The sequence below is a fragment of the Gallinula chloropus genome, assembly GCF_964237585.1.
Source record: "Gallinula chloropus genome assembly, chromosome: 5".
Taxonomy (NCBI): domain Eukaryota; kingdom Metazoa; phylum Chordata; class Aves; order Gruiformes; family Rallidae; genus Gallinula; species Gallinula chloropus.
The window spans coordinates 23,938,537-23,951,211 of NC_140090.1; the positions used below are offsets into that span (position 1 = coordinate 23,938,537).

Genomic DNA, 12,675 nt, shown 5'->3' on the forward strand with positions numbered 1-12,675 from the left:
TAGCTGTAAAAGCAGAAAAGTCAGTATAAACAATGGATTGCTTCTCCAAGAACCCACTGAGAACCCATCGAGAACCATCAGGGACAGCCCATCACAACTTTTCTGCTGAAACAAGATGGACAGCACAAAAAGTCAAGAGCTAAGCTCTATCCCTACTCAGCAGAGACAGCATTCACATGAGATCAACAAGTTTCATGTCCCTGCTCCAGCATGTTTGTCTCCTCCCTAGGGCACTCCCCCAGGATATGGAGGTTGAATGGGGTGGTTTGGATCCCACAAAGTCTCTACCAAACTTTCTTCTAGCGTGTTAACATTTTCTGTTGGGCTCTCATGTTGCAAGAGCATCCTACGTATATGACCAATGAGGGTTTTTATTGTAAGTAGGTTTTGCGCTCTCTCTCTTTTTAAGATCTTTTAAAGGGGTTTTGGTTTTATCCCAGAGTGGAACAGCAACACATTTTTAATCTCAAAAATCTTTTGGGACAAGGAAACCATTTCCTGCCTGGCTCTACAATTAATCACAGCACATCCCTCTTACAGCGTGCTACAGATAAATAATTCATTACAGCTGCCTCTTTCCTCCATGCAGGGTAGGCAGTTGTGATCATTTCTACAGGAAGGAGAAAGTTAATTCTTTCTATGCTGGCCTCCAGAGAAGGATTTAGACCATCTCACAAGGAGCTCTGACGAATTAATAAACCTCCTCAGTATTTACCACAGTTGTCCAGAAACCGAGTTCAATTGCAGCTCCTTAATACTCCAGATAACATCTTCAGATTTTGAGAAGACTTGCCTAACCAGTGCTTACAGGCAAACTGTGAACAATTATTCTTACTTTCATTAACAAGATGAATCAGGATTTTGGTGCAGTATGAGTTATACAAATATCAAGATGAACCTTCACAGCCATTATTACTGCAAGTTGGAGTCATGGTTTCCATTTTGATATCTGTGCCATTTTGAATATGCAGCCTTGATCCATTCTATTTTTTTAAAAATGCTCTATTGGTGTCTGGTCAATCAGAGATTAATAATAATAAAAAAATAGACAAGTATGAAAACAGTCCATTAACACTAGTTGTCTGCGAGGGAGCCAAAGGTAGAGTCAGTTTGGCAGGGAGGGTAGGGGAAGGCAGTGGAGACCTGTGTGGTAGCACAGGCAGGGAAACCAGTGCTCCATGTGCAGAAACACGCTCTGTGTGTATCTGAGACACTGGCAGGGTCCTGGAAGTATTGATGGGCCTGACCAGCACCACCTGGAATCCCCACCACACACTGCCCATCAGCTCAGGGAATCTATTTAAAGCTCAGCTCAGGGCAATTGTTCTTTTTGCTTGGCTATGGTTCCTGCTTACTTGGATCCTGAACCATGAGTTGACGTTATCTATCCCCATGGATGTACTGAATGCCCTGGGCTGAGAGTGGTAGAATAGGCTGTAGCTATAAGGATTCTACCCAGCCAACCTGGGGAGCCCCTGCATGAATGCTTAGGTAAAGCTGGGAAGATCCAGATCTGACTTCAAAATCTGAACTATTTCAGAGCATGGGGAAAGCTTCCTCAGCAGCTGCTGTGAATGACAGGGATATGCAAGAGCCTGGGGGCTGGTAATGCCTCCAGTGAGTAAAACAGTGACGCTAGGATTACTGCACAACTGCTTTGATGCCTGCTCAGTGCAGCTGCAAGGATGACAGATGTGCTAAGAGACTTGGCACCCCTGAAAATCCGACCCTGCTGAATAAAATAAGGCAACAGAAGAGGTAAGTGAGAAAGGGAGAGGAAAATGATTTATCTAATGGCTTTTATATACTGTTTATTTTCAGAAATGCTATTCCTATGACTCTTAATTCTATAAAACCTCTCTATCCTCATATGAGTTGTTGGAGATACATCAGCATTAATTGATTTGTCAAATAAGTATGCAGTATCTTCCATAAGTGCAAAGTGGTTAGTGTTAATACTCTAATATGTTTTTATAAAAGCATGTTCCTAGAACTTGTACTTGTTTACACAACTACAAGACCAAAATTTGTACCTGCCTGATTATGAAAATAAGCAAATACTGTCAGCAACATGCAATTAATTTCATCATAGAGTGAAAATCTATTGTAAGGTACACATACAATCAACTTCACTTCTTACTCGGTCATAGATGCTACCACAAGACATAAACGCCAGCTTCCTGATGAAGTGCAAAGCAGATCCATGGATGACACCTTGGCATCAATTTTGAGTTCAGGTTCTCATCTAAAATGGTACCTCCTCAGTAAACTCCCTGGACTGTGTGTGTGACTGAGAAACTTGCAACTCGGGCCATACTTGGGCAATTTTGGCATGATTCCTCACACTGAGGGATGAATGTCACTGAAGTGTGGTGGATTACATGAGACGTCTGATAGGCAAACACTAAGATATACTGAGTGCCCTGTGAGATCCATTTGATCACACTAGTCCAGATCCATCTGTTTCTGTTGCTCTGTGTAGTTTGCCAGGCTGTTTAGTATACAGAGAACCTCTGGCATGAAGTTGTGCTAAAAACACCCTCCTGCTGCTGCCTGGCACTGGATATGTTGGCAGGGAAGGACTTACTCAAGTCTTCCTTCATTGCAGAGATTCCCAGCAGCCATAATGGCTTTTTAAAGACACTGACAGGCAGCATAATGCAGAGCAGCCCCCAGGATGCCCTAAGTTACACCAGAGGGGCAGCCTGGCCGCGGGCCAGGCGAGAAGCAGGCGTTTCAGTGCTGGTTTGTTTGCTGCCTCTCACTACTACTTGGCCTGTTCTCAAACACCAGCCGTACCACACAAGCAGTCTTCAGAGGTTTCACTCAGCAGTGAAATTTCTGCACAGCTCTCTTTCAGAGAGAACCATTTCTAATTGAATCTATGACTCTCAGCATTCCTCTTGTGTCTTGGAAAGGCCTGACTTGTTAAAGACCTGCTCCATGGAAATGGAGAGCAGCAGCTTGGGCAGAGGTCCCCAGTCACGTGTTGAAAAAGTGCTCTGAGGTCTGTCGAGCTGCATGTGGTCCCCGCTGGTTGTCTTGGGACCAAGAAACATTCAACCACAACACAGAACAGCTTTGCAGTGTCCTCTACCACCTCAGCACTGCTCGTAAGAGGAAGCTTGCTATCAGTGTTTTGGCACACAGTGCCACTGTATCCACCTTAAAGTGGGCTTAGCCCACAATGTGCGTCATGAACTTGAGAACTGTACATAATACCTAGGGCAACACAAATTTGGAGAAACTCATTCAAATGCCTCCGCTTTCTGATCACTTTAAGTCTTATATTCTGTCATGCACTTGGCCAGCTAGACTGTAATTTGAATGGCCAGTAACAGTGGATGTATTAAAAAACAAACTGCTTAAAAATAAATACAGGAGACTTAAAGTCTTCTTGCTATCTCCCAGTTCCTCTTAGAATCCTTAAGAATATTTTTACATCTGCAAAGGGCTTATGCTGCCAGTATAAATATGGACTATTGGTAGCCATATATTTGTATTAAATGATAACATGGAAGAAAAAAAAATACAAACTAAGCATGCATGTTAAAAGCTGTCTGAATAATATTAAGGGAACTAATATGAAAGGTCTTGTTTTGTTTTCTAGACAGAAGATTAACCCTATTCAAATTCCATTCTATTTAAAATGGAGCTTATGTATATACAGTCTAGTCCTGTTTCCCCAGAGGACAGTTTAACCCTAGCAATTAATACCTTACCTCGTAAAGACAGACCATGGGGAGACATGGGCTATGAGAAAACTGTACTCCATCTTTTGGGCATGCTTGTGTAAGGTGAGACCCTTATTAAGGGGTAATTGTTCTGCTGGATCTACTCTGGTTGACTTTCTGCAAAGCCCGAGGGACAGCCTGATTCTGACTTTTTGGTTTCCCTTGAAATCCTATCTGAAAGTGCATCCTTCTCTCTGCACTGAAATCAGAGGGACTAGCACCTGCTGTTATGCCTTTGAAATCTGTGAAAGCTGGGGAGCTTTCCATGGCATGGAAGTTACCAGAAAGACATTTGTTAATGGTGCAGCCAGCTGAAGAAACGATTCGTATGCAGGCTCTGCAGGAAGCCAGGCTCACAAGAGCGATGCCTTTCCTCAAAGAGCTGGGGGGAGGAGAGAGGCGTATCAAATAAAGGTGAAGGTGGTGATGGAGTTGGTTTCATTGCCACTATCGATCATTGCTGAAGATCTCCCTGGAGGTTTTCATACATGATGCTCTGCTGTAGCAGCCCTTTCAGTGGGAGCAGGGTGGAGGATTGGGAATGCAGAAACATAAACCAGCGCCCCCAACTCCTCTTCCAGAGAAGAGTGTCTGTGTAGTGCCACGTGTTGGAAGCATGGGTTTAGCTCTATAGTTTTCCTCCTGTTATGGCTGTTTGGATTTGTTGGTTCATTTCTGTTGGTATCTATTTGTTGATACTTGCTGGATTACTTTCTGATTTCTGTTCCCACTCATAGTTTGCATTATCTGCCTCAGTTCCTGGGGATGAGCTCTTTGTGTCAACCTGACCTCTACAGATAAGCTTTCCTCTTTAATTGGGTGCTAGCGTGTGGCTTATACCTAGTTCATGTTCAGCCTTATCAGGTCAACTTTCTCACCATGTCTAGTGTTTTTTAGCCTTCTAAGTGCTGTTGGTGATTAAAGGCCTCACATAGGACACCAGCATAATTTAGACTGTTGTAATCTCCTGACACAAAGCCACTCAACATCTCAAGACTGCTCATTTTCTGTAACTGTGGTGCTATTCAACTTACAACTGTAACTAGAAATGTAGCTTTCTTCAGCGTTTTAGGGTAATCAGTCCTCTTCCACATCACTGTGTTCAGTTCTCAGTCCATTGTTCCAATGTATTTACTGGCTCTCCTGCTTTTGCTACTGCTCTGATAGCTTCCACTATCATGTGATGAAGATGCTTAGTGATTGAATAGTGTCACCAGAGGACTTTCACATACTTTGCAAACATTAATGCATTTTTATATTTGTTCCATGTCTTCTAGTACTTAGAAGATTTAAGATCTTGCAAGACTGAAATATCATTGAGTTACCTGTCTTTCAGAGTAAAACTGTCTATTTGATAAAATGAGATAGTCTGTAAGTGAAAGACTTGTTTCATTATGAGACAGAGCCTCTCGATCCTTATTTCTTTACCCATACATTATTATGACTATCTTCTCTGCAATCTACATATTCAATGCATGATTTAACTTTATGGCATTTTTCCAAACTTTGGATAGTCTTTATATTATAGAATCAAGACTAAGAAATTACTGGCTGTTTAAAGGTGAGAAGTAAATCTCAAAATGCAGAGTTTGTCTTCTGGAATCTTAACTTAGGATAAAGAAATAGCAGCTGTACCCTCTGCTGAGTCTCTTTAGTTATAAGTTATTGTCTCCAAGACACTTCAGGAAGCATTTTGGTACCAGGATGCTGGAAAGAAGATATTCAGTATGGTTAGTAAAGAAACCACACGAAATTCTCAGAACAGCCTCCTGTCAGATTCAGGTCATTTTATGCCCCCCATCCTCTCCCCCATCATTTGTGCTTTAAAGGTAAAGAAAATAAATGGTCTGACTGGTAGACTGTTCTGCAGCAATACAGGGGAGCAATATACTACAAAGCTGTACAGCCAGAACTAACGCTTTTGTTTGTTAGGGAAAATTCTAATTCACAGTTAATGTGGCACTTCTAGGCAGTTAGAAGTTGGTCTCTTTTCTGCTTTCAAGCTCTAACCTGTATTTAGCTATGTCTGTTATCTTCAGAGGAGACTAAGCCCTCACACGTGTCAGAGCTTCACATAGCTGAGTGGCAGAACTGAGCTTGGCTTGAGTCAACTTTCCGTGGAACCCCTACAGCTGGTTACAGCATTCCCAACAGCTCTTTCTGTGTTGAATTTAAAAGCAAACTAAACAAACCCCTCCAAAACCAAACGATGCACAGAGCCCACTTGTTTGGTTTCTTTTATTAAAAAGAAATGTAAAGTAGTCTGAACTTGCATCTTTCAGGTCCTTAGGATAATTGCCTCTACACGTCACAGGGAGCATGTCCAGCTGACTTTCCACCAGTGGCAGAGGTTCCCTGTGACTGACTAGGGACTTTGAACTGCAGCACAAGTTGCTCACATGTCATATACCGCCAAGAAAGCTGCAGAAGCTCTGCAATTATCCTTCTGTGCGCACTGACTTCACTTTCTATCTGTTAGAATAAAGCAGGAGTGTCTCTCCTGTTTCAGAAGCCAGCCGTGCTCGCGCTGCTGGGGGGGCTGGCAGCTGGTGTGTGCTCAGTATCAAACGCCATCGCTCCCTGAGCCCCGGCGCTGGCGGGAGCCGTGCCCAACCTCACCCCAAGAACCCATCGCACAGTGTGACGATACAGAGGCCCGCCAGGGCTCCTCTCTGCCGTCTGAAAGGCTGGGGTTTTGTGTTCGCCCCGCCGCGGCTGTTTCCCGGACGGGCGCCTGTACCTCACAGCGCTTCCACGGCACGTGAACGCAAAGGGGTTCTCCTCAGCCTGGGCTAACCGGCGCGCGAGGGGGGCTCCAAGTACCGTTTATGCGTCATTATCTTTTCCCTCCTCTACGCGTTAAGCGCTTTTTACCGTTCCGAGCGTGCCAAAACGCTGCTGCCCGCCCCGGGCACCGGCGGGGCAAGCGGGCGCGGAGCCCCGCCCAGGGCGGCGGGGGCGGGGCAGGCCCCGGATGCAGTTGCTGCTCCCCCGGCGCGGCGACCGGTTCCCCTGCGTGACCTCGGCCTGCCACCGTCCGCTCGCCCGCCGCGACATGTCGTTGGTGGCGGAGGCCTTCGTGACACAGCTGGCCGGTGAGGGGTGGAGGCGGGTGGCTGAAGGCCCGGAGAGCCGCGGGCGGGCAGGCGGGACGCCGCGGGCCGGGCCTCGCGGCGCGTCAGGCGCTGCGCGCCGGGTCGAGGCCTGGGGGTGACGGCGGGTCAGGAGCCACCTCGCAGGGGTGCGGAGCCACACTCTCGGCCTCGGTCCCCTGGGAGACCCCTCAGGACGGGACGCGGGCACTGCGGGGCGAACCGGCCACGCGTGCCCAGGGAGCGCGGGCAGCGGGAGTTAGGGGGGCTGTGCAGAGCTCGGCCCCGGCTGGGCGCGTTTCCCTCTGAGGTGAGCGCAGGTCACCCTGCCCAGCAGTGAACCGCGCAGGTTCACCAGGGCCCCCCTTTGTGGGCTCCCTGTTCCCTAGATACCCTTTAATATCTTCACTAACCTTTAAACCACATACTTGTCTTCATGGTAAATTAAGAAAAACCCAACAACGTTGTATTTATGATTCAGCATCTGGAGCGGGGTCCTGCTGCGTGGGAGAGCTCTGTGCGGTGTCACCCTCTCCCTGCTCCCACAGGCGCCTGACGTGTTTCCTGGGGTGCTCCCATGAAGCTGAAAAACGTTAGCATCACCTTTGCCACTTGTTTGTCCTCTGTCATCTGCTGTGGCAGGGTCCTGTAAAGTGGATGCGAGCCTTGTCATAAAACAGAAATGTGTATTGCTATGGAGCAGAAATTGATATTAATCTGCTCTCAAGGAAAAAACGCTGGCTAGGAAGTTGAAAATACATTTAGTATGTTGCACATTGAAAATCAGTGCACATTTCTCCTTACTTGTTATTGTTTGTTCCTGATTTCTTGCTGCTACACAAACTCACAAGCAATAAATACTGCAAGGAAACAGCATTTTGGCTGCGACTGACCTATTGAGGAGGAAGCCAGTGTTTTGTCCCAGGAGCTGGGTCTTCTGTCATTTGGTGAAGGCCCCAGTGTAAGAGTCCAAGGTGGATTCTCTGCTGTGAATGTACAGTTTCCAGAACAGGCTTGCCTCTGACTGGTAGCTAAAGACGAACTTGAAAGTTGCATTGTGCACTTGGATTGGCGTTCATTAATTCATAGACATTAGGACAAGCAGTGCCTGTGTTCTGAAGGTCAGAGACCTGGATTCTCAGGATGTGGAGGATGCGTTCAGGAACAGCATTGCTTTCTGTGTTCACTAGTGTTTATGATCTCTTTAGTATATTTTATTTATATCGTGAAGCACAGGGATAATGGCATATTTGACCAGGTGTTGATAATGCTCTGTGACCTTTATGAATACTCTTAAGTGATATCTTGCTGATAGTAACTTTTTTTCTGGAATGACAAATACAAACTCAAAAGTGTACTGTGTGTAGGTATCTCATTGCTTTCTTGTTGAAAGTGCTGGGTTTTTTTTTCACAACAGCTTACTACTTAACAAACAAATTATTGTGGAATACAGCAATGACAGGTCCAAGTTAAGTATAGTGTAAAGAAAATGCATGTTTGAAAAACTGGGAACAGGAAAAGTTCCGCAGCAGCTGTCTCTCTTTACCCTTGCTGAAGTTTTCTTCCTCTGTTCTTGCCTTCCTTTTGGGGTAGTTGCATTCTTATACTAGCCTCAGACTCTCATGTTAACGAATGTACTATTAACATGATGCTTTGAGGGCATGAGACCTTCTCAATTAGCACCTCATAGAGGTTCTCAAGTAGCACCTGTCAGTCATACATTAAATGATGCTCATTTTCTTTTTATAGATAAAGTAATATGTAGGCAACTAAAGGAAATGGAAAAATACTGCCAATGCTCCTCTATTTTTGCAGAGCAGAAATGGTGATTATTTTATTAATCTTGTACTTCTCCTGGATAGGTAGCTGCTCACTGTGACTGAAGGTACAGTACAAATCCTTGTTGCAGACCTGTCCATTGAATCATTTTTTAAAACAAAATTATCATGTTGCCTTTACTTTCCCAAAAGCAAATCAGTGTCAAAAGCAATTATCTGCTTGAAAATAAAAAATACCTTTACCAGTGGGTCATGGCCTTTCTAGATTGTCTGTGTTATGTACCAGTCCCAGACTGAAAGTACATAATGGCAAAATCACTCAATTTGTTCATATGGAAGATTTTTCTTGGGGGTAAGGGGAAGGAAGTTATCTGGGATCTTGACCAGTACCCACCACACTTCTAGATTTCCTGAGACATTGCATACACACCGTGAATATTTCATTCTGGTACTAAGAAGATAGAAATGTCCCACAAATGAAAGAATATTTGTGAGAAAGAAAAATGCCATATCTGCAAGGAAAAAATACCACTTAACAGTGACACTTGTTTTAATAGCATCTCATCCCCATATCTGTGGTTGTGAATACTGTCTTCCTGTTTGTATGTATGGAAATGTAAGAATGATTGAGAATTTTTTCCATGGCCATAAAAATGAAATTTTATTAGCTTGTCATCAAGGATCCTGTTTGTGAAGATGATTGCATTGTCCTGGCAGTTGCAATGAACTACCACTGCTCTAACATGTAACAGCTATAAAGGCAATCATCCCAGCATAGTTTGTTTTCTAGAAATGTTTTAGAAGCTGAAGAGGGGGTTTTAGTAGAGAAGGGGATTGTAACTCCCTTTTACACACACTGTCGTGTTTGTGCAGGCATGAATTAGAATTTTTTTTTTTTTAATTCACTTGTGATGTGCCTGTTCCCTGTCTCAGCACAGACTGAGACACAGAAGTACCACCTGAACGTAAGAAGAACTTTTTACTGTGAGGGAGGTTTAACAGTGGAGCAGGTTGTTTGGAGTAGTTGTGGAGTCTCCATCCTTGGAGGTGCTCAGCACCTGCTGCAGCTGACCCGGGACCTCCAGAAGTACTTCAACTGTCCCATCACTATCAGTTGCTCTGTCCACTTGTACTACTACAGTAATTCAGCACGTGCTCTGTGACATGTATTCACCTGGATGCGCTGAGCATAGCCTGCTGCTGTCATGCATTGGTGGTTACACGCAGAATGATGACTAAATCACACGGAGCAGAACACTTGCTGTAGGGCCATTCAGCTGTTCACTTACTCAAAAATTTAAAGAGGTTGATGCCATGTCTCAGGGAATAATAAACAAATATTTCCATAGCTTTGTGAATTGCAAGCATGTTATGTCACCTTTTAAATCATCTATTTCTGAACTGTAGAAAATATTAATTGGATAATATGGTAGAGAATTTGTTTAGAGTAGCTCAGCATCAATCACCTATTAACGGGATAGGAAATGAGTGCTTATACTGTAAGAAGAATTAGAGTGCCAGCTTTCAAGTGGTCCAGAACATTAATCTTTCTAACTCTAGTAGTTTTGAGAAGCTGACTGCTCAAATAATCTATAAAAGATTGTTGAAAAGATGTTTAATTGATCACTAAATTACTCAATATGCTTTACTTTTTTTTTTCCCCAAAAAAACCCCATTAGTTTTAGATCAGTGATCAAAAGAGAGAAAATAATATCCTTGTTTGTCCTTTGATCTCTGGAAAATTACTTCTGTTTATTGCCTTTGGGTTTGTTTCCAAGGGTCTCAGGCTAGTTTTAGTACTAGGGGAAATGAATGCAGTTTGAAAAACAGATGCCCTTCTGCCTTTAGATATTTTACATTCTTAGTGAATCTACCTCCAACGTGACATGCCAGAACAAAAATAAATCTCTGATGTGCATGTTTTATGTATTGAGACAAGCTGCAATTTGGCTGAGAACAAATACATAGGGAGTGAAACCTGACCACCTAAAGCGTTCCTGCACATAAAGATGTAAAATTTAAACTGAGTATGCATTTTGTGCATAAGATGTGCATAGGTGAATGTTACCATTTCCTACGTGTGTAAGGTGGAAAATATTGTTACTGCTTAGTGATAGGTTGGCTGCAGCACTGATTGTTTAAGCCTGCTGCAGTGGTGCTTGTAGTCAAAGACATGAGTTGCAAGTATCAAATTTGTCAGGCTGAGTGATTTTCTTCTAAAAGGGTTCTCTTATGTATGAGCTCTTTTTTTTTTGTAATCAAACTAAAAGGAATCCCTTAAACTCTTGTTCACTTTCAATAAACAACTCTGTTATGCTGCTCTTGCCAATTTGTGCTCAGACACATGTTTTATCACTTGATGTGAACCAATACTTTGGGCGGATTGCCTATCTAGGGTTTTTTTTTAGATTGGGGGAAAAATTACTTTCTTTCACTATTATTATAGTACAGTACATATTTCATTTTGAGATATTGTTACTTCTTGGTTTTAAGAAGCAATATAATTACAGTGTGCAATACAGTATACTTCTGTAGTTGTTTCTGGCTCCATTAAGACTAAGCAGTCTTTCTCTAATCAGCATTTTATTGTTGCATGTTTTCTGCTAAAGTCATATCTTATTTTCTTATGCCAGAAATGCGATTGCTCCAGGAATAACTGGAATAAAATTAGTAAATGAAAAGGAACATGTATTTTGATATTGTCCAGTTTGATTTGCAAGGGAGTTTTCATCTGTTAAGTATTCAGATACGAGTGCTGTTTAGGAGCTTAACTGTGCAGCTCACAAAAGATCATATAGAAAAACTTTGGAGAGGAACAATAGTTTTCTTCTCTTCCTCACTCCTTTTTTATTCTCTGGTCCTTGGATGCTCTGTTCACAGACTGTCTCTAGGCACTGACCTGGTCTCTTCCTCTAGGTTTGGACCCTATGAAACTCTTCCTTTTCAAAACCAGAATGAATGAAAGAGTTTCTTGCTGTCCTCCTTGGCTCTAGTTGAACAGGCATTGCAGGTTGCTGTGTTGCTGGGCACTTTCAGTTGTCTCTTTTGAAAATGGAGTGAGAAACTGCAGCTTCATGCAAGCCATAGGGAGGTCAGGGGAAAGCCCACACCTGGTTCTGAAATTTTTACTGTTATTATTTTTAAATTCTGGCCTTTAAGAAGACACCGTGAATGCTTGAAGAAGTTACACATAGTAGTAAAACCTATGAAATGCATAGGAGGGACTGGAAACATCAGAGGAAAAAATGACAGTGGTGCTGTGCTACATGCAGGAAAAATTGATACCAGTCTCATTTGGGGGGAAGGAGCCCAACCAAAAAACTGGAATGCACATACTGAAATGGAAAGTAAAAATGCTGAGAGATGGGAATTTTTAACAGTTCTGCTTTCTAGCTTTTGTATAATGAAATTGAAGCCAATAAAATGTTTGTATCCCTAGGAGAAACTTTCAGAGTCCAACTGCATGTGTATTGGGATTTTTTTTTTTCTTTTTGCATTTGAATGCCATATCGGAGAAACTCTGTATGCATTGGAATGTGTTCACTGAAAGCCTTGGAAAAGAAATGGGGAAGACTGTGAGGATATGATTAAGAGAACAGGATAAACATTTTCAGATTTTGAAGTAGGGAGCCTGCAGCATTTCCCAGATGAGAGTCAGAGCCTGAGAGGTGCAATTGCAAATAGCATTGACTGTTTTGGGCTGACTTAAAGACTGTGAGCCCTAAAGCAGCATCTTCCCCTTCACTAGTGGCGGTGCTTGGCTGGCTAACTGGCAATCAGTGCTTTTTGCATTTCCACCCTGCAGAACTCTCCTGCCTAGAGGTCTTGGCTCTTCTTGCCCCTTTGCAAGACTCTGGCACAGACATTCTCTTGTCATCACTTTCTGTCTCGTGGTACTGCTGCACTCAAGGCTGTGGGCAAGATAGGAAAGGGAGAAGGAGGGAGAGCCTGAACAAAAGGCCAGAGGGGCCAGGACTGGGCAAGCAGGAATTGTGTGTGTGTGTGGAGCAGCTTTTGGAGCAGGTATGAGATACCGTGGTCCTGTCTGATGGGGCAGATGCTTAGGATCTC

The 12,675-nt window shown here is 43.5% G+C and overlaps 1 protein-coding gene across 1 annotated transcript in view; it reads left to right on the forward strand.

Moving 5' to 3' along the window:
- Positions 1-6,705: 6,705 nt before the first annotated feature.
- MTX2 (metaxin 2) overlaps positions 6,706-12,675 on the forward strand; it is a 34,900-nt gene continuing 28,930 nt past the window's right edge. Inside the window, exon 1 of the mRNA XM_084265360.1 lies at positions 6,706-6,829. Within this exon, the coding sequence (XP_084121486.1) occupies positions 6,709-6,829 (121 nt within the window). The 5' untranslated portion in view covers positions 6,706-6,708. The remainder of the gene's footprint in view (positions 6,830-12,675) is intronic.